The 26,499-nt window shown below is 46.4% G+C and overlaps 1 protein-coding gene across 7 annotated transcripts in view; it reads left to right on the top strand.

The window, feature by feature from the left end:
* Window positions 1-392: 392 nt before the first annotated feature.
* RIF1 (replication timing regulatory factor 1) overlaps window positions 393-26,499 on the top strand; it is a 28,698-nt gene continuing 2,591 nt past the window's right edge. The window contains exons 1-32 of one of the 7 annotated variants that reach the window (XM_050339641.1): window positions 393-584; window positions 1,992-2,070; window positions 2,751-2,847; window positions 4,680-4,810; window positions 5,191-5,285; window positions 6,950-7,139; window positions 7,589-7,681; window positions 7,780-7,918; window positions 9,049-9,200; window positions 9,810-9,930; window positions 10,780-10,953; window positions 11,164-11,274; window positions 11,528-11,590; window positions 12,190-12,290; window positions 12,513-12,599; window positions 13,518-13,591; window positions 13,712-13,892; window positions 14,689-14,796; window positions 15,042-15,191; window positions 16,334-16,433; window positions 17,357-17,624; window positions 18,804-18,846; window positions 19,162-19,364; window positions 19,509-19,620; window positions 19,927-20,070; window positions 20,265-20,407; window positions 20,888-20,977; window positions 21,060-21,114; window positions 21,634-24,582; window positions 24,981-25,118; window positions 25,383-25,460; window positions 25,566-25,681. In XM_050339641.1, the coding sequence (XP_050195598.1) occupies window positions 415-584; window positions 1,992-2,070; window positions 2,751-2,847; window positions 4,680-4,810; window positions 5,191-5,285; window positions 6,950-7,139; window positions 7,589-7,681; window positions 7,780-7,918; window positions 9,049-9,200; window positions 9,810-9,930; window positions 10,780-10,953; window positions 11,164-11,274; window positions 11,528-11,590; window positions 12,190-12,290; window positions 12,513-12,599; window positions 13,518-13,591; window positions 13,712-13,892; window positions 14,689-14,796; window positions 15,042-15,191; window positions 16,334-16,433; window positions 17,357-17,624; window positions 18,804-18,846; window positions 19,162-19,364; window positions 19,509-19,620; window positions 19,927-20,070; window positions 20,265-20,407; window positions 20,888-20,977; window positions 21,060-21,114; window positions 21,634-24,582; window positions 24,981-25,118; window positions 25,383-25,460; window positions 25,566-25,681 (6,755 nt within the window). In that variant the 5' untranslated portion in view covers window positions 393-414. Of the gene's footprint in view, window positions 585-1,991; window positions 2,071-2,750; window positions 2,848-4,679; window positions 4,811-5,190; window positions 5,286-6,949; window positions 7,140-7,588; window positions 7,682-7,779; window positions 7,919-9,048; window positions 9,201-9,809; window positions 9,931-10,779; window positions 10,954-11,163; window positions 11,275-11,527; window positions 11,591-12,189; window positions 12,291-12,512; window positions 12,600-13,517; window positions 13,592-13,711; window positions 13,893-14,688; window positions 14,797-15,041; window positions 15,192-16,333; window positions 16,434-17,356; window positions 17,625-18,803; window positions 18,847-19,161; window positions 19,365-19,508; window positions 19,621-19,926; window positions 20,071-20,264; window positions 20,408-20,887; window positions 20,978-21,059; window positions 21,115-21,633; window positions 24,583-24,980; window positions 25,119-25,382; window positions 25,682-26,499 lie in introns of all 7 variants that reach the window. The other 6 variants (XM_050339645.1, XM_050339639.1, XM_050339643.1 and 3 more) reach the window with 6 other exon arrangements.

The raw sequence follows: 26,499 nt of genomic DNA on the forward strand, positions 1-26,499 counted from the left end.
CCCCAGGGCAGTGGGCACAGCCCCAAGGCTGCCAGAGCTGCAGGAGGGTTGGGATGATCCTCTGGGGCACAGGGTGGGATTGCCGGGGTGTCCCGGGCGGGACGGGGGCCGGACTGGGTGATCCCTGTGGGAGAATCCCGGGGATATCCCGCGATCCCACCGTGTGGGCTGAGGGGGGGGCGGCGGGGACCGAGAGCCCTCAGCGCGGAGGAGACCCCGCCCCTCGCCCCGCCCCTCCCGCCGCGCCCCCGCCAATCAGCGGCGAGGGGCGGGGCCTCCGCGGGGCGCGGGAACGGCTCCTCCGCGCTGCCATTGGCCGGGGCCCGCGCGCTCCGCCGGGCCCGCGCGCGCCGCCATCTTAGCGCGGGAGGCGCGCGGGGCGGAGGCGCCGCCGCCACCGCCGCCACCAGCACCATGAGCGCCCCGGACACCGCCACCCTGAGCGCCCCGGACACCGCCACCGCCACCCTGAGCGCCCCCGACACCGCCCGCGCCGGCCCCAGCCTCGCCCCGCTGCTGCACACCCTGCAGGACCCCGCCGCCCCGCCGGGAGAGCTCACGGACGCGCACCTCACCATCGTCAGGTGGGCGCGGGGGGCACGTGCGCAGATCCTGAGGGGACCGGCCGGGCAGGGGGGGAGAGAGAGAGAAAGAGAGACCCGGCAGGGCCGAGGCACGGCCTGACCCGCGGGGAGGAGAGGCAGGGCCGGGGGAGCGCCGGCCCCGGCTGGAATGAGGGAGGAAGGGCTGGGAGCGGCGGGGCCGCGGGGGGGAGACCGCGGGAGACACGCGGGGCTGAGGGAGGAGAGAGGGAGGGGAAGGAAGGAAGGAAGGATGGATGGATGGATGGATGGAAGGAAGCAAGGATGGATGGGTGGATGTCTCCTTCCTTCGAGGAAAGGAGCGAAGAAAGGATTGAAGGAAGAGGAGAGAAGGAACGGAGGATGGGGAAAGGGAAGGAAGGGAGGATGGAGGGAGGAAGGAACTCGTTGACCTTAACAAGCTCTGAGCATCCCAGAACCTCCCTCCCCTCCCGCGTTTCCAGGGGAATCTGCAGAGGTGGGTGCGGGAATATTGGGAAATGATAACTTTATATTTTTTTTAATGGAAAAAAAAAAAAAAGGCCTGCATTTCAGCTCTGTGATTGGAGAGGTGAGGTTTTCGTTGTGTTTCTCGGGTTTTGGAGTGATCGCGCCTTGGTTTAATCGCGTGTCTTTCCGGAAGGTGTTTCTTCACCACCAGGTCCTGCCTTCACCTGCATCTTTCCCATTTTATCGTGTGCAGAGTCACCATCTCTGCCCATCAATGTCTCCCGTGGGTTCCTGCCGTGCAGTTCTGTAGTGATTTTCAGAGCTGTAATTACTCAGATACCAGTTTTTACAACTTTTCAGTAAAAACTGACATTAAAAGAAAAAAAAAAAGTCCTGACTTAATCCTTAAAAATCCCATCAGGTTTCTCAAGTTGTCCCCAGGATGACTGAACTTGTTGTGGATGGATTTTTGCTCTGGGAAACTGATTGTTAACATTTCATAGGACAATTACAGATTCCCTGTGTGGATGTTCTTCACATATGTGCAAAGTCACCCTTGCTTGTTGTCAAGCCAGGATTTTCCTGGGGTTGGGAGCCTGAATTCTGGAGCTGGTTATGAGGAGTGTGCTTTTTAAGCCCATAGATTTCTGTTAAATGTAACTTTTCAGCAGTCATTTAAAGTTTGGGTGTTAACTTTTAAAGCTGACAAAGAACTGAAAGGCCTTGATTTTTTTTTTTTAATACTCTTTAAGCACTAAATGGGTCATTAATCACTTTTGTACTATAACACAGTCTTTTACTGCTGGGTCATGTTGTGAGTGACATTTTTGCCGTTTAACTTCTCCAGTGTTGTGTTTGTTTCCTTCAAGGAAAACATCCAGGCTAATGTGCCTCAGAAATGGAAAGTTATGTCGGTTATGTTTTGTAAATACTGTTTGTTTTCCCTTCTGCTCCTGAAAGTCGCCTGAGTGGTGAAGGAGGCAAAGCATTCAGTGCAGATGTCAGAAAACACTTTCCTCAACTCTGCAAGGTGTTTAAGGTAGGTTTTTTTTTTCTATTCTGTTCTCTGCACTTGAGTGAACAAAGATGTTTGGGTGGGCGAGGTCAGCAGGCATTGTAAGGCTCAGATTTGGGTCCAGTTATGGGATCATTGGGTTTGGAAAAGACTCCCAAGATCACAGAGTGCAAGCTTTAGTGGGAGTGCCAGCTGGAGGCAGAGCACTAAGGGTTTGTTGGCAAAATGTGTATTCCATATTGTGAGGAATTTCTAGAGGAAAACCAGGAAATCAGGGTCTTGGATGTGTTCAGGCAGCATCACACACACAAATCCCATCTTCCAGCCAGCAGAGACACACTGTGCTGTGGCTGCCTCTAGAAACACTTCACAATTCGCAGGATTTTGGAAGATTAATGTCAAGACCCTGACCATTTTTAACTTGTGGTTTAGGTGTTTAAAAACACTTGGAGAGTGCAGTGATAGACCATAACATACATAACCAAAGTAAAGGACTTGGGGTGTTTAGAATTTACTTTAGGAAAGGTGTCTAAATACAGAGAGCAAAAGTGTCTTCAGCACCTCAGATTGTCCTGTGGATTTGGAGTTTCTGGAACCAGGGGTGCATTTCCCACCAAGTGTTTGCTGGTGTTCAGACAACTAAGACAATATTTCTCAGCTGCTTCTGGAACCTGAGACTTTGTGGGTTTGTGTTCTTCTTCCAGGCACACATTTCCAGCCCAAACTTGGAGCTCAGTAATGCAGCATTGCAGGCCTTGGGATTCTGCACTTTTAATTCAGCTAATACAGCTGAGTTATCTGGTAAGCAAACAAAGCTGTGTGTGTAAATACATACACGGAGCTCCTTCTTTGTCTGTCTTGGCATTTATTTCAGTTTTGACCAGGTTTGCAGTTCCCAAGTGGTGCAGTGGCTTTGTCTCTGATGTGAGCAGTGTGAATAGTTCACTGATTCCATCTTGTGCCTAAAGAAGGTGGTGTTTTTTCGTGCTCTAACACTGATTCTGTTTTGCTAAGTTCTGATTTCACTAAATGCTTTGGTAGCAATTGCATTCTGTAAATACTTTTATAGAATTAGCAGTCAAAAAAGGAAATCCAAAAGGATGTTTGTGAAATCAGTGATCAAAAGTCCAGGTAGAAAAAGAGTGAAGAGGCAATCTGTAGAATTTGGGTGTGCATAGTAGTGCTCTTCCATGTTTTCCACTCCTACCTGGCAGTTCCTGGTTGTTAAATCACAGAGTGGTTTGAGTGTGAAGGGACCATTAAAGGTCACCTAGTGCAGCCCCAAATGTCGGGCTGGCAGGTATTTCAAATGGAACTAATCCAGAGTAATCCAGGATCTTATGACCTGCATTCCCAGAAAGTGCTGAACCCCCTTCAGCAGAGGTTTGGCTGCTGAGAACTCGAGCCTTTGCATCCAGGTGAAAGCACACAGGGGTTGGGAACAGGGCAGATGTCCAGCACTCCCTGCTGCACATTCCAGGGGTTGGGCATGTCCAGTTGGAATAGCTCAGGTGGGAGCTGCTCGGTGTCACCTGTGTGGTGGTGGAACAGGGTTGTTTTCTGGGGGCACACAAGGAATTGTGGCTGTTGTGTGGGAGCGTGTGGTGATGCTTAAATATAAAGAGTAAATTGTACACAGTCAGTTATTGTCTTTTTCCTTCTCCTGGGGAGTGGTAAATGCTCTTGGAAAAATGTTCTGGAATGACCTTTGCTAGAGAGAAGCTCAACCTCAGGCAAGACTGACCTAAACCATCTGTGTGTGTGTGTGGGTGCAGAGGGCATTTTTCCTGTGACTCTGCCATCCTGGAATGGGTTCTTTTGGTTCTCCTACTCAGTTTTCAGTGTGCTCTGCTTTCCTGTTATCCCAAATTTTTACCCTGATCTCCTCTGAGAATGAGGCATCTTAATAATGCCTGTGTGGTCCCTCTCTTTTCCCTCATAACTCACTTTCCTTTGAAACATTTTTTAACTGGATGATAAATTACAGTTCGTTTTGTTAGGGAATGTCGGGCTCCAGAAATAATGAACTCCTGAGAACAATGGAGAGTTAGGAATGAGGACAAACAGCTTCTGTGTGCACTTCTGATTGAGAAAAGCTGCCTATTTGCCCTGAAGTTTCTCTGCTTTTGAGATCATTTGCCCACTGAGCCCAGACTTGTAATAAATCAGACTTCAGTAGTTTGGAATTTTAAAGGAATACAAGTTTTCTTCATCAGTCCTCCTGGTTACATGTCCTGTTTAACCTCATTAATTTCTGTCTACTGAGTTACAGTTTTACCCCCTTCTTTAATGACAAAACCTCTTGTAGACCCTAAAATGAATTTATTTATGTCCATATAGCAGTGCTGCTAAATTCACTGGAAATCCAAGAAGTTTTGAAGAGTTAAATACTTAATTTTTAGCTCTAAAAAAAACCTCTAAAGCTGCCTTCAAGTTTTATGGTTTTGTGAATTCTTCCAAAGCCAATATCTACTGATACATTCGGAGCTTTTTTTGCTACTTTATTCTGAGAGAAACTGCCCAAAAACGTAATGTTTGAGGCATGAAATCACTGATACTTGTCAATGAACAGATCTTTAGCAGTGTTAAGTGAGCAGAACGACCTGGAACTCAGGTGTTTGTTGTGCTTTCAGCCGCTGAAATGCAGGACTTGCTGTCGGCGGTGAACGGCGTGGCTGTGACATCTTCGGACAAAAACACTCGCACTCGGGCACTTTGGGTCATCTCTAAGCAGGCCTTTCCTCCTGAAATTGTCCAAAAGGAGGTGAGTTTTTCCTCTTTTTCTTTTTTTGCTGGCTTGATTTGCCAGGGAGATGGGACTTGTGCAGTCTCTTGGTCGCTGTCCACTTTTCCATTTGTCCGCTTTAGAATCTTAAGGACATTTTCCATCAGATTTCACAGCCAAAGTTCTTGGAAAAATGGAGCCAGAAGTTATTGCTTCCCTCAGAGGAGAAGCTGCAATGACAGCAGTTCTGTCAGAAACCAGTAAAACAGGGAAAAGTGTTCTGAATATTCCAGTTTGCTCAGAGCCAGAGACCTAACCTAATCCAAACAGAGTCCTGGAAAATGGAATGCCATAATTTCAGTTTCCCGTGGAGTTATTGGCATCCAGGTGCTCAGTCTGATGTTCTCTTGTTCCCTCAGGTGTCCAGTATTCTGTCTACCCTGGAGACAATCCTTACCAAAGGGGATGTGCAGTCTGTTGTGGTTGAATATGAAGCACTTAATGTCATCATACGGTGAGTGCTCTCAATATTCAACTGTTAAAGGAGGTGCTTCATTTGAGGGGCAAACTCGTGATAAACAAACCCTTAATGGCACTAAATATACCAAAGTAAACATTTTTAATACTCTTTGAATTGTCCAGTATGTTCAGGACTGTTTTCCTGCAGTTTTGACTGGGACAGAGGTAATTCTCTTCCTGGTGGCTGGTGCAGTTGTTTTGGGTTTGGGATGAGAACAGTGATGATAACACAGGGCTGTTTTGGGTGGTGCTGGGCAGTGTTTGCCCCCAGTCAAGGACTTGGCAGGTTCTCACCTCACCAGTGAGGGGCTGGGGGACACAAAAGGCTGAGAGGGACATGGGATATTCCATGGGATGGGGCATCGTGCCCAGATGTAAACTTGGAAAAGCTGGCCAGGGGGTGGAGGCAATTCCACTGTGCATCACTTGCTTTGTGTGTCATTATAATTGCAAACAGCTGCCTTCATGATACCAGGACAGTTCCTTTGCACAAATCAGGCAGTGTTCAGCTGAAAGTCTTGCTTTCATTTTTAAAGGAAAGCTTGTTAGGAATCATTTCTAAAGTCTCAAGTCTGCTTCAGTCACATTTTGTTTTCAGAGCTTACCTGGCTGAGAAATTGTCCCCCATTACAGGGGCTTTATTGAAACAGTGTCCCCTTGGTGCTTCCCACATCTTCCTGCAGGGTTTCTCACAACACTGTGCAGGTTCCTGTTTAATTCCAAAGGTGGCTCTGTGGGACCAACACAGTGCATTGTCTTGGTCAGCAGTGTTAGAATATTCAAATCAGTATTAATTTAATTTCTGTATCAGTAGATGTGTTGAGCTTGGATCTTTAAGTATTCTCTTGAACTTTGGCTGATTTAAACTGCAAATCCATTTTAAAGTGAGATAGTTCTTTTAAACAGTGCTTGTCCTCTGGCTTCAATACAGTTCCTTGAAAGGCAGCAATTTTCCCTTTGGGAAGCTGCAGGAGGGATGGTTTTGACTTACCTGGGTCAAAGGGGCCACTTTTTGCCAAAATTCCAGGATTTCTGGAGACAAGCTGGTTCCTCCAGGCTGGATTGGGTGTGTGCCATGGTCTTCCCATTTCTGAATGTCCTGTTGGCTCTTGTGAGATGGTGTAAACACTTGGAATTGTTTGTCAGAGCTCCAGCATTGTCAGAACTCCAGCAGCTTTGGAACAGGAGGATGAAACCAGAGCTCTGGAGGAGGGTGATGTGCATGGATGGAGTGTGAGCAGAACTGCAGCTTTCCAGGAGCAGGCCTGTGTTGTTGGCAGCACTGAGGGTGTGGGAGCTGCCTGGGCTGCTGGGAACACCCAGGGCTGATTCCTGGACAAGCCTTGGATTGGGCATTGATAAGGAATGTCCCTCCAGGCTCTTGTTCAGCTCCTTGGCCCCCATGGCTGTGACAGAGCAGAAAGGGCAGCTGCAAATGTTGTGTTTTGGGAGAGGTTTGTCTAAGATAGCACTGGAGCTTTGCAGTTTGAAATGAACTGTCCAAACACAGCTGCTTGGAAAAGAACTTGGGGAAGTTTAGAATGGTTCCCTATAAACCATATGTTGAATTAGAGAGTTTACTGATACTACAGAGATAATTTGGTTGCCTGAACAGTCTGCTGGAGGTTTGTAATCCCTGTGTTTGTTCTCTGGATGCAGCCTGATGGAGCAAAGCCCAGCCCAGATGGCAGAGGAGGCTGTGAGGTGGGCAAAGCTCATCATCCCTCTGGTTGTCCACTCGGCTCACAAGGTGCAGCTGCGAGGGGCCACTGCCCTGGAGATGGGAATGCCACTGCTCCTGCAGAAACAGCAGGAGGTGGCAGCTGTCACCGAGCACCTCATGACCACAGTGAGTGGGGATGCTGGGGGAATGCTGCAGGCAGCAGCAGGAGTGACTGGGGGGGTTGGCTGGTTGCAATTTTATGTTTAATTTTATTCACAGTCTACATAATGGCAGCAAAACTATTGACAGCAGCCTCTTGATGACTGTGGCTTTAATGGAAAAAAGTATTGTAACAGCAGTGTAAATACAGGAGCACTGTAAAAAACAATGTGTCTGAACAGGAATCGTTAATCAGGAAAATAAATGACCTTTAAGCACCGGTCTCAACAGCATTAACTCAAAAATGCTGTTAAACTTCTGTTGTCTCTGCAAGACAATTTGCTCACCAAACTCAGTGTGGCAGTGACTCATATTGTCCAGCTTAGCTTCCTCCTCGAAATGGGCACGAGGAGGTAGCTGTTAGGATATTTTAAATACATATTTCTTGTAGAAATGCTGTTCCTTTCTGCCTGCAGAAGTTGATTTCTGAGCTGCAGAAATTGTTCTCCACCAAAAACGAGACCTTCGTGCTGAAGTTGTGGCCGCTGTTCGTCAAACTGCTTGGAAAGGTGAGCAGCAAAATAGCAAGCTCTACAATTATGAATCTTCAGGAAAGGAGTTTTTACCAGCAGTAAAATACTTTAATTTTGAACTCTTTCCTCCCCAGACTCTTCATCGTAGCGGGAGTTTCATCAACTCCCTGCTGCAGCTGGAGGAACTTGGCTTTCGGAGTGGCTCCCCAGTGGTGAAGAAGATCGCCTTCATTGCATGGAAGAGTCTCATAGATAATTTTGCTCTAAACCCAGGTAGATTTAAAACAAAAATTACCTTGAATTATTTTGCTCACTGTCACCTTCCATAACTGGAGTAGAATATTCCCACATAGTGTGTCTGTGGTGTACACAAACACGTGGTGGGATAGACAGAAATAACATTCAAGTTGTTGGGTTTCTTTGTTGTTGTTTTTTTTTTTCTTGTTTTGTTTTATTTTTAAGGCAAAGGGACAGTTTGATTGTTTGTTCTGCCTTAATTTTTCTACTGGGACTGATTGGAATGGAATAATATTGCATTTGGTTTGTGATGCTTTAACTGATTCAACCAGCAGTGAAATAGAGAATAAGGCATTCTGCATGTTTTATTTTGGGTGGATTCACTGGAGAAGGGCAGTGCTTCAGCATTCTAGAGGTGTTAAAAAAGTTGCTTTAAAGGTATAACTGAGACCTGAACAAGTTGTAAGTCCAGTCTGTGTCAAAGCACAGAATATTTTGGTTTTTATCTTGTGTTCTGAAGAGAAAACTAATGGTGCACATTCCTTAGTTTAGCTGAATTTATCTTTACCATTTTATCGTGTTTCTTCTTGTTTGTTCTGACCATTATTTCACCTAAATTAATTAAAAGTTCCTGTTCTGTGGGAGGATGAAATCCCTGGCCCAACTGGTGTTGGCTGTCCAGGATTTCCAGGAGCAGGAGCAGCTGCTGGGCATTGCAGAGGGGCAGGTTCTGCTGCTGCTGAGCTGGGCACAGGTTTTTCCTCATCCTTCAGCACTTATACAGACTTGAGCAAAGGTCTGTCCAGCCCTGCTGGGCCATTTTCAGTGGCAAATGATCCCTGGCAGGCTCAGCTCCTTCCTTCTCACCCAGTGCCAGTGCACAACCATGTCAAACAAGAGTGAATTTGCCTCTAGTTTTTTTGGAATTCACTAGATTTGACTTTAGTATTGGTGAGAAACACTTGTATTTCCAGGGTTGTTGTAGTCAACAATTAGAGCAGTTAGACAGTCTGAAAGCTCGGTGCATTTACTGTATTTTTTAGTTCTGCACATTGTCATTCATTAAATTTTAAGCTGAAAACCCCTATTGGTTGAATTTCTTTCTTTTTCTTGCCCCGTGGTTTAATTATTGGTGTCGATTCAAGTGCACCTTTCTGTTCTGGCAGATATCCTGTGCAGTGCTAAGAGGCTGAAGCTGCTGATGCAGCCCCTGAGCTCCATCCACGTGAGAACAGAGGCTCTGGCACTCACCAAGCTGGAGGTCTGGTGGTATTTACTGGTGAGGCTGGGAACTCACCTGCCCTCAAACTTTGAACAGGTAACACAGCTGGGAGCAGTGCTGGTTACTCTGACATATTCCTGCCTGCTTCATCCTCCTCTAGTTTATTTGATTTATATTTAGCTTATCTGGTTTTATCTTAGGAAGTAGAAGTGCCTTAAGGAACCAGATTTGACTTCATATTTCTGTGCTCTCTGTGTGTGTATATTCTATATAGTACACCAGAAATACTTGGGATTAAATGTGCCCTTGGAACTTCAGATTCCAAAAGATCTGTGGCCCTGTCTGAAAGTCCTGGGAGCATCTCTGGAAGTGTCCAGTGACTGCACAACAGGGAGCATAAGCACGTTATTTAAGGGTTGCTTTGCCCTTTCACCAACAGAGTGTGTCCTTTGGAAATTGTGCCATAGGAAATTATGGAAAGACCACAAAATATTTAGGAAGGTGGAAGGAAGAATGATCCTGGTGTTTAATTACTGGTCACATTGTAACTGCAATGAACTTAATGTTTGTATCCAACACCTGAATTTCATTAAATTAAACATCAGGATGGGAGTAAAGAAGGGGGGAAAAAGTGCTCAGCAGCACTGTGTGATGTTTCTGTGGGTGTGTTCCAGCCACTGTCCCTGAGGTGTGATCTCTTTGCAGGTCTGTGTCCCGTTAATCCAGAGTACTCTGAGTGTGGATCCTGCTGCTGCATTCCCAGGAACCCCCTCCCGCCTCCCGGCCAACCAGAGCTTGGGCTCAGCCACCCCTGGGCAGAAAGCAGGTACTGGAGGAGCAGCCTGTTCCCAGCTGAGCTCTGGGTGCAGGATCAGCTGCTCTCTTTATCATCTTTGTGCTTTTTCATTTACAATGCGTTCCTGAAAGCGGGAATGTTTCTGCTGGTGATTTACACACTGGGGAAAATGAGGCTGCTACAGGCAGTCTTTAAAGGTTAAAAAAAAAATTGTGCTCCATGTTGTGAGGGCCAGTTTTAGTGTCCTGAATTGTGGTCTCTGGTTTGAAACTTAACTTTTCAGGTATTTAAATGTGTGCTGTTGATTTGTGCCCTTTTATTTCTGGAGCATTTTTAGTTTTTTACTTGGATAGTGTAGAAGCATGGAATGGTTTATGTGGGAAGGGATCTTAAAGTTTATCCCATCCCATCCACAGGCAGGAAACCTTCCACTAGTCCAGGTTGCTCCAACCTGGCCTTGGACACTTCCAGGGATCCAGGGGCAGCCACAACTTCTCTGGGAATTCCATCCTAGTCCCTCCCCACCCTCCCAGCCAGGAATTCCTTCCCAATATCCCATCTCTCCCTGCCACATGATCACGATGCATCAATAGCTGTGGTACTTAAAATAACACAAACCCACACCTTCCATGGAGACTTTGATTCCCAGAATAAAGTTTGGTGTCCCGGAGTTTGCAGTTTTGGGCAGACATTTACACTTGGAAAACACTTGGTGATGGCTGTGATGTGAAACCCCACAGCAGGAGTGTCTGGCTGTTAAGAGTTCCCTTTTGGCCAACCCTGTACAATGGTTAATTGTTGTCCTGTGAGATTTGGGTGTGTTGGATCTTCCCTTTCTTTTGGAATGGGAGCCACTGTGACTTTTCCCCCCTGCTTTAGGTCCTTACCCGTTTGTGAGTCCAGCCACGCCCAGGATAAACCTGAATTCCAGCTCCTCAGGGATGGTGGTGTTTCCTTCCATCCAGCTCCTGGGCATTGAAATGCTGCTGCACTTCTTGATGGGACCAGCAGTTTTAGACTTTGCCAAGCAGAACAAACTCGTGCTCAGTTTAGGTACGTGAATTTGATGCATTTTGGAAGTATTTTTGCATCATCTCCTTGCTGGTTTTACTGGATGTAAAGATGCCTGTTGGGGTGAAACGCTGTGAACATTTAAAACTGTTAGCTGTCACCTTTAGGGTGTTGTGTTAAATGCTTATTTTTAAGGCTGATTTTACCAGTAAACTGCAAAATAACAGCTTTATGGATCATTTTCTGTTGCAGAGCCTCTGCAGTCCCCCCTGCTCAGCAGCCCTTCTTTTTTTTGTAAGCATGCCAGCACTCTCATCAGTGCAGTGCAGGATGGCTTCATTGCAGTTGGAAAAGAAGTTCCTGGTAAGAATTTAATGGTGCACTTCCATTATTTTCTGCAAAATCAAGTGTGAGAGAGAAACATAAGAAACAAGCACTTTGTGTGCAATATCCTGATGTTACATTAAACAGAACTGGCCTAACTTGGAAAACTTAAGTAATTTTTAACTTAAATCAAAGTCTGTCTTTGAACACAATTTGTATTTCACCTGCAACTTCATTTATTGTTTTCATGTTTTATTGCACACTGAATAAAAACATTTTTGCTGCCTTGCAGATTGTATGCTGAATGTTATATGGAAGGACATAAATGGATATGTAAAAACAGCAATTGAATCAGGTAAGAAGTGTCTCGTTTTCTCAGTTTGTCATTGCTGACCAGTTAAAGGTTGTGTGAGGTTTAAAACTGGACCATAAGTTGTTACTTCCTTGCTGGTGAAGTTTGGATTTAATCTTCATCAGTAATTGGGGTTTTTTTAAAGCAATTTAAGAAAAAAAATTAAAAATTCCCCCACTTCAAGTCTTTGTAGAAATGGAGACCTTCATGTTACTCAAATCAGCGTGAAATCTTGGATGTGTGACTGTGGCTGCCTTTTTCTGTAATTAAATTGTTTCATAATAAATTGTAGTGTCTTTACAGATGTATAAAAGTTATTCCCTATGTAAAAAGTGTCCATTATGCTGTAAAGGCTTTGAAAGTCCAGAATATTCTTGATACTGAAATCTTTTATGTTGAAAGATTTAACTGCAATCGGTGAGAGAAATGAAGAGAATTCCTTGGATCAATGCAATCCGAATCCCTCAAGTATTTAGTATATTTTGACAAATATACACAGATTTTTTTTTTTTGGTCTTGTAATACTTAAATAGAAAGTTTTATTGATGGTCAGAGTGAGCATTCCTTGATTCTGCTCTAACTGGAAATATTCCTTATTCCAGGAAATAAGAAAGAGAAGCAAGGGTCAGAAATCCTGACTATGCTGCTCCAGGCCTTAAAAAACACTGTGAGGTCGAGCTCCCTTCCTGTGCAGAAAATCCTGGTAAGGAATTTGCTTTAACAGTGCTTTTCAGATTTAGCAGCACAGTTGAGTCCATGGTTCTCCTGCCAGAACCTTCTGCTTCAAAAGACACTTACCTGATATATTTATTTTGTTCTTTTTCCTAAAGGGAACCAATTTTGCTTTTATTTGTGCTGTTACCTAAAATATTTCCACCCTCAGAAAAATATATTTACCTGTATTTCCTTCTTTCCCCCTCCTTAGTCCCTCATTGACATTACTGTCAAGGAGTTGCCTCCAAAAGTGTTGGGATCACCAGCCTACCAGGTGGCTGATATGGATCTTTTAAATGTAAGTCTGACTTTATTCCAGAATTTTATTGTTGCTGAAAGGCATTAGGAGGTCATAGTTGTACTTCATGAGAGCCAGATCTGTATTATTCCATCTTCCAGAATGTAGATTGGTTTTTTTCCAACTCTCACTTCTGAGGAGTAATTTAACAAGTCTGGAGATAAGGATGGATAGGTAGTGGAAGTAATAATGGAAAAGGGATTTTTCAGGCTCAGGACATGATTTAAAATACAGATTTTAGGTGCTTTGCAAGGAGGCTGAATAGTTGAAAGGTATATAAAGGCTTTTAGAACTGGTTGACCATCAGGTTTTCTACATCCACCAGTAGACAGAAGGCAACTTCTTATTTTGCAGCAGTGGCAATAGAAGTTTTCAGCCCAAAATTTACTTTATTAGCCAGGCATGGAATTGATCTGGAGGTTGGAAAAGCAGACAAATATCTGAGAGCAGGCCTGAGTGTAACAAGGGTAAGCAAATGCTGAACTCAGCTGAGTAGGATAAAGTTGGGTCTGCTGGAACAGCTCAGCTCCCAAAATTCCTCCCAGCTCTTTACCACCAGTGCTTTCTTTACATTTTCTGACTTGGCTACAAGAGTCAGAACTTTCTTAGGGTGGTTGAAGTGAAATGCATTTTGTTAATTCTCTAACGTGATCAAACCTGAGGTGTTTTGTGACAGATTTTACCAGAAGTTGTCCCAAAGGTCTCTTGTTGCATCCTTGAACTGAGCAAATCCCAGGATCTGGCAGCAGCTCAGCTTCCCAGCTTTCAGTTTTATTTGGAGTTGTTAGAATTGACAATTTTGGACAATAACAGTTGTGAATTTCTGCTTCAAATATAGCATGCAGGTACAGATGTGAGGCAGCCATTTCATCTGAGCAGTGTTTGTGGTGTTTTAACCTCTTAAATTTCTCTTCCAAGGGAACACCAGCTTTGTTCCTAATCCAGCTGCTTTTCCATAACAACCTCCTGGAATGCTGTGTAACAGATGAGAGGTAGGTGCTGGTGGTTGCTCATGTCAGACTTCCCTTGGAAGACTTCACAGAATGTGTTTGTTTGGTTTTTATTCCTGAAAAAAATATCTGCAAAAAGACCTGTTGAACTTCCTCCCCCAGATTCTTTGTGATTCTGGAAACACTTGTGGGTTGTGCCCTGTCTGGCCCCACGTCTCCCCTGGCTTTCAGTGAGTCTGTGATCTGTGTCATCAACCAGAGCTCCAAGCAGGTGGCAAACAAGGAGCATCTCTGGAGGATGTGGAGCATTGTTGTAAATCCACTGACAGAATGGATTAATCAGGTACGGGGGCTTTGGGTTCACTTCCCCACCCCAAAACCCCACAGGAAAACCTCGTGCTGATCATTTATCTTCATCCACAGGGGGCTTTACAGTGATGAGTGCCATGGTCAGGATGATTGGGAGTGCTTTTCTGCTTTTCTTAAGTTTATAAACACAGTCATGCATGTGAATGAATTAATTAATCCTCATGTAGTCGTTGGACCTAAAAATCTTGAGAATTTATGAACAGAACTTCAGGTGCTCTGACTATTTACGAGGGAATGTGGTGACAGGACATTGGGAATGTCTTCCCACTGCCAGAGGGCAGGGAGAGATGGGAGATTGGGAAGGAATTGCTGGCTGGGAGGGTGTTGCAGGCCCTGGCCCAGGTTGCCCAGAGAAGCTGTGGCTGCCCCTGGATCCCTGGGAGTGTCCAAGGCTGGGTTGGAGCAACCTGGACTAGTGGAAGGTGACCCTGCCCATGGCAGGGGGTTGGATGGGATGGGCTTTGAGGTCCCTTCCCACCCAAACCATGATTCTGGGTAGATTGTTGTCATCAATGCAGCTGAACTGAGTGAAAAACACCAAAGACATTTTCTAACAGACTGTTTTTATTCTTGGAATTACAAACAGTGCTTTTTACCCCTTTTCCAGTAGCAGCCTGAGCTCTTTCAAGAGCAGAACAGCTAATTCCAAACTGCCACTGTCAGCTGAGCTTGCACAGACCTCATGTCCAAGTCAGTGTACCAGGAACAGCCTTATTCTGTCACCTCAGTTTTGCAGCTCCAGTAACCCCAAAACTCCTTTCTCGTTGCAGACCAATGAAGTGAATCAGGGGGATGCCCTGGAACACAACTTCAGTGCTGTGTACAGTGCATTGCTGCTGCCAGTGTCACACATCTTCCCCACCCAGGGCTTTCCCCAGGTACCACTGAGTACACAACCCCAGCTAAACCCAGCGTGGGGTTGGTAAAAACCTCCTGACAATCCGCGGGGGGAATCGGCCACCAGCACGTGTGGTGGACGTTACACCGGCCGCTCGGGTGGGGGTTTCAAACTCCAACAGCTAAAATTAAAAACCCTCAAGAGCCCCGTGGGTTTGACAGAAGAACAAAACTCATCCCCTGTGCACATTGCTTGAGTTGATGAGGGTTTTGTGTGGTTTTGCAGCCCAGCATGAGGTCGCTGCTGCGCTCGTGGGCCGAGCTGTACCGCGCCTTCGCCCGCTGTGCCGCCCTGGTGGCCACGGCCGAGGACAACGTGTGCTGTGAGGAGCTGGCTGCCAAAGTGCTGGCTGGGCTCCAAGGTGAAGCTCCAGGAGTGAGTACAAACCTGGCACGCTGCGCTCTCTAAAACGCTCCAGCGGGTTTAGGGGAAAGCAGGGGGAAGAACCCCGGGGGAAACTCTGATTTGGGCTTGGTTTTGCGTGGAAGGAAATAGGTGGGAGTTGGTAAAGAAATGGATTGAAAGAAGGGAGTAAAAATAACTATAAACATTAAATATTAACATTTATTAATTAATTATTAAATTATTTATTATTAAATGTTGAAATAGCAGTTAAGCAGTCTTTAAGTTGGTGTCCTAACTGATTCAGTGATAGCAGTTTAGTGAACGTCACCATGCTGTTGAAATGAACTTCAGTTGGCAAATAGCACAAACCCAGGCATGTTAAATAGAAAGGAGGGAAGATTTAACTTCCTGCTGGTTAATTCCTGGTGCCTTCAGCCTCGTTCAGTAAAATTTAAAGACTTGACTTGTAAAACTTTAGAAAAGAGAAAACTTTTGAAAGAGGAAACCCCCACCATAAGGGGAGGTGGAGGGTCTGGGTGTGAACATCAGCTGTGGAAGATAAACCCCTTTGTGCTTGAAGTTCATTCTTCTAAAATAATACTGTCACAGAAACAAATGAGGAGAAAAAATGGAATTTGAAAACCTGGGATTTAGAGGTTTGCATCATTACAGCTTGCCTTGGATGCTGCTGATGATAAACCTCAATGCCAAAAATCAATACTTAATAAACAAGCCAAACTGAAACAATTTAAAAGTTCGGTGTGCAAGTTACATTGAAACTTTGTTTTAGTCCAGAATATCAATGTTCCTTGCAAAGCAGAAGATTTAGAATATTTAGAAGGTTTTTTGATGGTTTGTGAGGGGAAAAAACCTTGAACCTTAATTCTTGTGATCCATCTTCAATCTGACACCTTCTTAGAGCTGCTTTGCTGTTTACACAGTGCATTTGCTTATGCCTTATTTGTGTAGATTGGGAAGACTCATCATCATGTGTAGATGTATTTATAATGTAATTTTATCTGGGTCTGCTAATGCAGAGCAATTTCCCCACCTTTAAATTAAAAGCTGTTGCATTTCTGTCCTGAGTGACCAGAGTGTGTTCTCCTGTCCCTGTTTTCTCTCGTGGGCTCTGCTGGTGATTCCTGTTGCTGATGGTTTCTGTTGCTCCTCAGATGTTTTCCATGATGGAAGGGCTCACCCACGTTGTGTCAGTCATGGTTGAGTGCATCAACTTTGCTCCATATGGTACCAAATACCAGCCAAAAACCAGATGTAAGGAAAGCCTTCAATACTGGGGGGTCCTGTGTGTCTTAAACCTGGTAAAAATTAGTGTTGTTGTGGGTGCAGAAGTGACAACTGTAGGATATCAGCGGTGTGAATGTGCTGCATGTGCTCCCTGACCTCGGAAGGGATTGGCAAAGATCATGAAAGGAATTAAAATGATCAGTTAATCAGCCTGATTGAGTCTCAGACCTTTGTTATTTGTCAAGCAGTTCCTGCACAACCTGGCAAAACACAGCTGAGATTGCTATAAATATATTATATCAATATACATTGAGACCTCTTCTTTGTGGGTCCCTTCCAAGTCCGAATGTTCTGTGAAATTCCCTGAAAAACTGAAAAATAATTCACAAAACAACACAACTCAGTATAAAATTGGAAGCATTTCTAATTTCTCTGCCCCACAGGGAGTTGTTAAAGCAGTGAGATGCTGGGTGGGAATGGAATGCTTTAATTGGGACTGGTGATGAGGAGAAACATGATGTAAACTTCACTTATAAAGGAATCATTATTATAGATATGTATGTATGTGTGTGTATAATTATATTATAAATAAATAAACTAATATAAATTTATATTTGCCCTCCTCACCTGTTCCAAAGTTGATGTGTATCCACTGGTATCTGTAGAGTGGTTGTTGTCTGTTTTCAAGTAGACAATAAATAGACAATCATAATAAGAGGAACAGGAAATCACAAATAAGAGGAATAGGAATCAGTAGATATATGATAAAAATAAAAATGTGTTTATTCTGTCAGGTCTGGTTTTAAACTCTTTGAATGTAGATACAGTTTGGGAATCAAAGTCCTGCTGAATGTTCAATCAAAGACTGAATGTTCAAGATGTGTTTTGCTGTAGGGCCTGTTTATTAAGGAAAATTATTAACTTTTTTTTTTTTGTCCTCTTAATTTTAGCTCCACAGACACCTTCAGATTGGTCCAAGAAGAAGAAGGAGGAGCCCCTGGGCAAACTTTCCTCCCTGTTCAAGCTGCTGGTGACGTTGCTGGACTCGTTCCACGTGCTCAGCCCCCAGGAGAGCTGCTGGGAGACGCTGCTCTCCGTGGGGCCCTCGCTTCTGGCTGCTCTGCACACCATCATCAGCCACATCTCCCTGCCCTCACTCCTGGCCACCACCCTGGCCACCTTTGCCAACCCCCTGGCGGGGTTTTACGAACAAACCAGGCGAGTATTTTCGGCAGTGGGTGGGAAATTGGGGTGGTTTTTACCGGGGGAATGTTGTGTGTGCTCCTGGAGCGGGGCGGGAGGCAGCTCAGGGGCTCTCAGCTCTTCCCAAAACTTGGTGTTGAAAAACTTCAGACTTGGGAGTGTTGGCATCTCTGCAAGGCTCAGGTGTTTGCTTTCCACCCCCTGTTGATTTTCGCTGCATATTTTCACTGATAATTAACGATTATTTGTTAATTATCATTTGTTTTTTCGAGTGGGCAGGAACAGCAGAAAATTTTGCAGGAGTTAAATCACAGTGAGCTGTACACTCAGATCCTGGAGGTTTTTAAGCAGAAAGAAGTACTGGGAAAAACTTTACTTGTGTTTTTTTTTCTCTTTATGTGGCTTTGCTGCTTTATTCTTTAATTGACTTAGATTTTACTGCAACTCGGAGCAGGGCTGCCTAAAATTCACCTTAAAACTCGTCAGAAATCCCCATTCCAGAGGCAAAAACCCACTTGTTCCTGTGTAAGGATGAGTTGGACTCCACCTCTCTCCATCTCCCACCTCATCAGCCTTTGAGCATTGTCTTTCTTATATTTATTGAGGAAGAAAAGAGCAGTTGGATGTATTTTTGAAGGAAGACACGTGCAAGCAAATCCAATTTTGGGCACCTCCTCAGCTTGGAGGACACAGGGTTCTAAAATAAGCTACTAAATGGCAGTTTCCTCACATTTTTCTGGCTAATTCGGGGGTTTACTCACATGGAATTGCTTAGTTTAGGGGGTGTTTCAGCTCTTTAATGCAGGTGCTTATGGGACCTGGGAAACGTGCTTGGGGAGAGGGTGAAGAGAAGCACAGAGAAGGCAGTTGGAAGTACTTCAGAAGGGAAGCTTTAATTTTAACTTTTCTATTAATTGCTACTGACTTTTCCATTAATTCCTCTGAAATTCAGCATATGAGTGAGGGTTAAAGGAGAGTCTGCCCTCAAACGACATCAGGAAATGGTTTAATCACCCAACAGGAGGAATCATTTCCCAACATGATTCCATCGAGTTTTATATCCTATACCAAATTACATATACTCTCCACTAGACACTAAAACTACTGTGCAAAGCTTGAAGGTATTAGATGTTACATTTTAATGCTTGGGCTAAATGAGACAGCAAAATCCAACTTTTCTGGTTGTTTTGGCAGGCTCCCTGAGGTACCCAAAGTCTACAGCAACCTCAACAACAAGGTAAATGTGCTGGAGAAATAGCTGGGGCTGGGGGCAATGTGGTGCACCAGAGCTTTGCCATTCCTCCTGTATTAAAAAAAAACCAAGTTAAAAATGTAATAAATGTGGAGATTTAATATTTAAATGGTGTGTTTATTGCTGAGGGGAGGAGCTGAAAGCTGTTCAGACTTTTTGTGAGGTGTGGTGTTTGAAGTTGTTTATTCAGGCTCTACAATTATATGGGATAATAATGTTTTCAGTGGGGTTTTAATTCAAATATTGCACATATTATTTCAGTGTTTAAGTGAAAACTCTCTTGTTTCTTCTGTCCCTCAGCTTGAGAAGCTGCTGGCAGAGATCCTGCAGTGTCTGCAGTCCCACTGCACGGGCTCCTACGACAGTGAGATGCTGGAGCAGCTCTGCCCTCTGCTCTGTGCAGGGTTCCAGCACAGGAGCAAACAGCTCAGGAACCAGTGTGCCCAGTTCTGGAACTGCACCTTTGCCAAGGCTGCCTCCCTCACGTACCCTGAGCAGTTAAAGTAAGAGATTTTTCATCTTTGCATCTCCAAAGGAAGGGATTTGGGGTTATGTGCAAATATGTCCCCGTTTTTGGGGGGATCTGCTGCTGTTGCTGTGCTTCTTCTCCCCCTCCAGAAGTTTAAAATGCTTCTTTTGTTGAACAGATCCGTGCTAAGCCAAGCCAAAAAGAAAGTTCCTCTCCTGCTGCCTGGCTTTGAGAGCATTGAGATGGGTGAAGAATGCAGTGGGCCCTTCTCTGACACGGTAAATGCCTTGGTGAGCCCTGGTGGGGGCTTCCTGGGAATCCCTCAGGAGGTCAGTTGTGGTTTTTACTGTGATTGGCCTGCACTGGCTTCGTGTTTGGAATGGTAAACTATGCTGGGTAAGCCCTGTCAAAAGGCTGAGCTGGTTCTAAACATTTTATGCCTTTTAAAGCTTCTCTGAATAATGAATTTAAGTTGTGCTCTGTGTAATTTGGAGGGAAATGGGGGTGTGGGACAGTTCAGTTGTAGGAACTAATACATCTCAGGGTGGGTTTGTGAGCTTGGAGTTTCTTCATAGAGTGTATTTTTACTGGAATAGATGGAGAATTCCCAGCTGGATGCAAAGATCAGTGGAATGGAAGTGAAGCTGGCTCAGAAACGAGGTTCCATGCTGGCACACGTGAGTGACCAGAAAACTGAGGGAAAAGACAAGTCCAACAACGTGCAAGTAACACCTGCAAAGGTAAAGTGTTCCCAGAGAGGGCTGAGAGAATCACACATCCCATCCTGCAGCAGGACATCCACTCTGCTGCTGCAAATCCCCAGGGACAAATAATGAAAGAATCAGTTTTGTGGCTCTTGTGTTCCTGAGGAACTCCTTATTTGCAGTTCCTGTTTCTAACCCAGCGTTTGGGTTTTTTTTTTCCCTCTCTGCAGTTAAAACTGGAATTTTCATCTTCGAAGACTCCAAGTGAGGTGCTTCTGGAAGAGGAGAAATCGGCTGATTTTGTCTTTATTCCTCCAGAAACAAAAGCAAGAGTATTGACAGAACATCAGAAGGAAGTGCTGAGGTCAAAGAGGTCTGGCATTTATTGTGTTTTCATGTGAAATGTCATTACACTGAGCATCTCACACTGAATTACCTTCAGCTCCTGTATCTCAAACTGCTACAGGGAATTGAGTCTTGACCTCCCATACAAGTTATAAAGTTTAAACCTAAAAGAGCACCCTGCTTTGTTATTTTAAAGCAACCAAACTACCTCTTAGACTGCATTTCCTCTTTTGATTAAATGCACTCTCTGTAGTCTGTTTGGAGTTTGGTAGTTTGGAATTTACATTTTTACTTCATGAAGTGAAGCAGAAGATGTAATTTTTCTTAAATCATGGGGCAGGGCTGGGTTGTGCAGTCAGCAAGTGCTGGGCAATTCTTTGCAGAATTTTCCCCAAAAGCTTGTTGGAAATAAAGAATTATTTCATGCAGCTGAAAAGAGTGGCCTTGAAATAAGGAGATAATAAATTCCAAAGACGAGTCTGACTTCCCATGGCTGCTTTTGTTTCAGGGTTGATATTCCTGCCATGTACAACAATTTGGATGCATCACAGGACACCACCTTATTTTCTCAGTATACTCAAAGCCAGGAGGACTCTTTGTAAGTAGGAGTGACCACTGAGGACATTAAAGGTGCCCCCCTTTTTTTGCAACCACTCTAATTTAAGTAACTTCTATTTTAGGGAAGTATCACCTTTAATAGAAAATGCCAAAGAAGATGCTGAAAGCAAACCTCAGGTAATTCCTCATTGTCTGATGGTGATTAAAATATCAGAGTTACAACCAGAACATGAGAGCTTTTGTGGTTTGTCTTCTTTTGTCATCACCAGGTGGGAATTCACCACCACTGCAGTGCTTTTGCTGTGTTCTGTTTATAGCATTTATTGGGCATTTTGATTTTAAAAGGGCAGGATTTATATCAGTAGTTCTAGTGGGGCTGTGTTGGAACTTTGTTACACAGCTGCAGGTATTCCAGGGATTTATATTTATGGTCAGTCATGTGCATGTGCTGTCAGTAAGATTTTATTGGGGTAAAGGTGGTAAATCCTGATTTCCTTTTGGAGAGGAATTGGCTAAACAGCTGGTTTGATAACTGGGTAAAACACAGCAGGCTTTTAATACAAACTTACTGCTTGAGCTGTAAGTTTGTTAATACCTCTAGCAAAACTGAAATAAACCATCTTAGCAGTTCTTTGCTTTGGGTTAGGGGTTGAAAAGAAGTGTCTTTTATAACCACTGTTGATATTTTCGGGACAGGAAGAAAATGCGAGGAGTGAGGGGTGTCCCTCAGGGGAGAGCTCAGCTCCCACCAGCGAGGGGGAGTCCCAGAACAGCACAGCCCAGGTGACTGCAGAGGAGCCATCAGCTGGAGAGCAGTTAGAGACAAGCTCTGTGGAAGCAGCTTCCAAGGAGAGCTCGACAGGGAACGAAAACACTTCCAACGTCAGCAACAGCTCAGCTTCCAGTGACGTCATTTCTGGCACCCCCCAGCCCGTGAGCCGCCGGCAATCCTTCATCACCCTGGAGAAGTTCAGCGGGGCAGAGAGCAGGCCCTTCAGCCCCTCAGCCCTCCCCCCCTTCTCAGAGCCGGCTGGGGGTGCTGCCCTGGCGGGCAAGCAGGAGCAGGGCGGTGCCAAAGCAGAGAAACCTGCAGAGGAAAACAAGAAGCCTTCGAAGCCGGAGCCCGAGCCCGTGCTCGCCGCCATCCGCAGGCTCACGCGCCGCCAGAGCAAGATGGAGCTCCAGGGCAACAAATCCAAGGTGCTGAACAGGTCAGAACAGGAGTCTCTGGCCTCTGACAGCATGGAAAGCACTCCTGAGCTGTGCTCCACCGTGGAGGACGTGGAGCACATCCTGCTGTCCCAGTCACAGGCGCTGCACTCCACGGACGCCGACATCAGGAAGGTCGAGGACACCATCGCGGAGATAGAGAGGGCCCGGGCCTTGGACATGGATTCCAAGGAGAACACCCCCCCAGACACCACCATCTCCCCTGACCAGGCCACGGGTGAGGACACCCAGGTGCCACAAGTGTCCCCTCAGCAGAAGGTGCTGCGGCGCTCCCTGAGGCGCCGCTCGGAGACCGCGGAGAGCTCCTCGGGGAGCCAGGACAAGGAGGACGGGATCCAAAGGAGGGACAGGCGGAAAGAGGACGACAAAGCTGGGCAGAAGAAGGGGGCCCAGCCTAAGGATGATGGATCCCAAAAGCAGAAGGGAGTTTCTGGGAGAACAGCAGAAAACACGAGTGCAAAAGAGAGCAGGCAAGCTGGGAGAGCTGCAGAGGAGCGGAGCTCCAAGGGCTCTCCTGCTTCCAGGGGCCTCGATGGGGAAGGGAGCAGGAGTGGCAGGAGGGCAGAAGAGCCCCTGAAGGCTGAGGGGGAGGGTCAGGACAGCAGCCTGAAGGTGGTGGAGCGCCCACGGTACCACACCAGGAGATGTGCCCAGGGATTGCTCTCCAGCATAGAGAACTCGGAGGCTGAGGGCTCTGCCAAGGAGGAAAGCACAAGGAAGAAAAAACACGGGAAAGTGAAAACCAGAAGTGACTCTCTGGAAGGTAAATTGAAAGATGGGCAGCCAGGAAGCCATAGCCAGGAGGTGTCTTCCCAGGGAAATGAAACTAAGAGCCCACTGGAAGCAAATAAAGGGGAAGCTGAAGTCAGCACAGCTGAACCGTGTGGCCTTGAAAACCAGGGAATTCCTCCCACTGCTGGTGAAGTTGTGGGATCTGCCAGCCCTGGGAATCCACCTGCTGCTCAGAGCATCAGTGAGGAGCAAAAGCAGAGCGACACAGTGATGGAGTCACTGCCCAGCCCCTCTGTGCCTGAGCAGGACGGGACAGCAGCTCAGGAGAGCCAGGAGGAGGAGAAGCAGGCGAGCCCAGGGGGCTGTGCTCCAGCAGCAGATGCTTCCTCTCTGCAAACACCCCAGTGTCACAGCAAGAGGAGCAAGAGGGCCAAAAAAAGCAAGAACTGTGATTGCTGCTTTAAAAAGCCAAAGCAACAAATCACATCACTGACTGAATCCAGGAAGAGGAAAACTCCAGAGCTGGACGAGCCCCAGAGCCCCCCGGCTCAGACACCTGCAGGGGACTCAAAGCTGTGTGAGCACTCGGATTTGGAGGAAAGCTTCTCCCTGGCCCCCTGTGCCATGAGCACTCCAGTGCATCCCCCAGAGGAGCCCTTGGGAAGCCAGGGAATGTCTGTGGATGAGCTGCAAGGAAGCAGTGTCGGGATGGAGGTGGAGCCAGGGAGTGCAGAGTGCTCAGCAGGGCAAACCGGTGACTTCATAGAGGAGATAAAGGGACCTGCTCATCAGAAGGAGCCAACGGAGCAGGTTCTGCCAGAGGGGGTTCCAGGGGAGCCTGGGGAGAGCTGCCTGGCCATGGAGAGCCAAGGGGAGGGAGCAGCAGCTCCAGAAAAGGATGGACCAGCAACCCCAGAGAAAGAAAGAACAGTGGCTCCAGAAAGGGAGGGACCAGCAGCTCCAGAGGAGGAGGAAACAGCAGCTCCAGAAAAGGAATTATCAAAGGCTCCAGAGGAGGAGGAGCCAGCAGTTCCAGAGAAAGAAATAACAGTGGTTCCAGAGAAGGAGGGACCATTGGCTCCAGAAAGGGAGGGGCCAGCAGCTCCTGAGAAGGAGGAGCCAGGAGCTCCAGAAAAGGGTGGTCCATCCACTCCAGAAAAGGAAATCATTGTGGCTGCAGAGCAGGAGGAACCAGCAGCTCCAGAAAAGGATGTACCAGCAGCCCCAGAGCAGGAGCAACCAGCAGCTCCAGTGAAGAAGGAAACAGCAGCTCCAGAGCAGGAAGAAATAAGTCAGAATGGACAGCTGGAGGAGGTGCCTGAGGAACTGCCTGTTGATAGCAAACCTGAGGAGAAGGAGATCAGCAATCTAAAGGGCAATCAGGATGATGAAGGAGAAGCTGAGGATACCACAGGAGAAACTTGTGTTATTCCAGAGAAAGAGATGAAGGAGGAGTTATTGGAAACTGATATAACAATGCCTGAAAACGTGGCCGTGGAAGATCCCCGTGCGGAGTCGCCTCTGAAGGCAGGTGGTGATTCTCTGGTGCTGGTGAATGAGAGCCCCACCAGCATCCAGGCCCGCTGCACGTGGTCTCCCTCAGCTTCCCCTTCCACCAGCATTCTGAAGAGAGGGGCCAAAAGAAGCCACCAGGACGATGACTCCCTGTCACCTGCTCACAAGGTACTGCCCTGGGGATTGTGGTGCCTCCCTCCCGGCTGGGGTGGGGTCAGGGCTTGCAGTGAGCTCCAGATATGTTCAAGGGATGGGTTTCTCTGGGAATAATCTGCTGCTGAGGCTGAGGGTGCCAGCACTGACAGACTTCCATTGTGAGGGTGTAGTGAGGGGTTATTTTTTTGAAGCAGAGCACCAGAGCCTGCTCTGGAGCACTGCAAAACTCAGGGTCAGCATCCTCATTTACCTCTGCCTGGGGAGTTCCCTTGGCAGAGAGGAATCCACAGTGTGTCCGTGGGTGAGACATTTCCTGGGTCAGCCAGGAACTTCCATGACCTCATTTCAAGCTGCTCCCCAGGCCCTGGTGCTCTGAATGCCCCCTCTGAAGCCTCCTTTGCTCCCCCCAGATCCGTCGGGTGTCCTTTGCAGATCCCATTCACCAGGCGGGGCTGGCGGACGACATCGACAGGAGGAGTCCCGTGGTCAGATCCCACTCCTCCCCCTCTTCCAGGAGCCTGAAAATCCTCTCCAACATTCAGACCAAGGTGAGTTCTTCACGTGTCTTGTGCATGGGGCAAGTGTTGATGTTATTTGTCACAGGGAGCAGGGCTTTGGTGCCTGTTTGCAGTCACTTGAGGGAGTTGTAAGAGCAGGGGATGTGAGAAGCTGTAACTGCTTTTAGTCTGACTCGTCCTGTTCCTCTGAGATCTCAGGGGGTAGAGGCTGACAACTGAATTCCTGCTGTTAACTGAATTCCTCCTGACTATTCCTACAATCCTGAGATGTTTTTTTCCTCTTTTTCTATCCAGCACATTACCACTCCAACCAAAGGATTTCTGTCCCCAGGATCCCGTACCCTTAAATTTAAGAGCTCAAAGAAGTGTTTAGTAAGAAGTGCTTTGCTTCATGTTTCCCTTCTTTTTTTTTTTTTTTGTTTTCCCTGTATTCAGTCATGTGACAGTGAATTTAACACCTTCCCTGGGTTATTCCAGATCACAGAAATGGCCAAGGAGCCTCTGCCATGCCCTGTGGAACACGTGTACCCAGCCCTGGCTGGCTGCAAAGCTCCCGTTGATGTCATCTTACCCCAGCTCACATCAAACATCTGGTAAACTGGCTTTGTCCCTTTTAAAGGGGACATTTCAATATATTGGACCTACAAACCCACATTTTGTGACAACTTACTGATGTCTTCACAATTTTTTTCAGAAGGAGGGAGGTTGGTTTGGTGGGGGAGAGGCTTGTCTAGCTTGGAATTCTTCAAGTATTTTTTTTTTGAAGACTGAAAAGTTTGTACCCAGGGACAGGGAGCTTTCTGTTTCATGTGCCAGGGCAGATTGATCTCTGTGACATCAGTTGGAGTTTTCTGTATTGAAGGCAAAGTGGGACTTGGAAAAATTCTGCATTTCAAATATACAGGGACTGGGCACTTCCTAATTTGGTTTTTGATCTGAATTTCAAGAAATGATCAGGACAAACTATAGAGGTGCAGCAGGAACTGCTCAGAGGGGCCTTTTCCTTCCACTCTCACTGCACAGAGTGGGCTTTATCCATTCCATTCCCTGCTGGACACAGGAGAAACTGCATTCTGTGTGAGCTGCTGCAGAGGGAGCATCAGCTGCTCTGGTTTTTCCCTTTACTTGTGTGCATGTGAATCATCATTCCTGCAGGATTTCTGCCAGGCAGAAAGGACCTGAATTCCAGGATGTGCCAGGGCAGGCTCAGGGTGGATCTCAGGGCAAGGTTCTTCCCCCAGAGGGTGGTTGGCACTGAACAGGCTCCCCAGGGCAGTGGGCACAGCCCCAAGGCTGCCAGAGCTCCAGGAGGGTTGGGATGATCCTCTGGGGCACAGGGTGGGATTGCTGGGGTGTCTGTGCAGGGCTAGGAGTCGGAGTCTGATCCTTGCAATCCTGAATATTCCATGAC

This window comes from Myiozetetes cayanensis, unplaced genomic scaffold, assembly GCF_022539395.1.
Source record: "Myiozetetes cayanensis isolate MyiCay16 unplaced genomic scaffold, myiCay2020 scf9, whole genome shotgun sequence".
Lineage (NCBI taxonomy): Eukaryota > Metazoa > Chordata > Aves > Passeriformes > Tyrannidae > Myiozetetes > Myiozetetes cayanensis.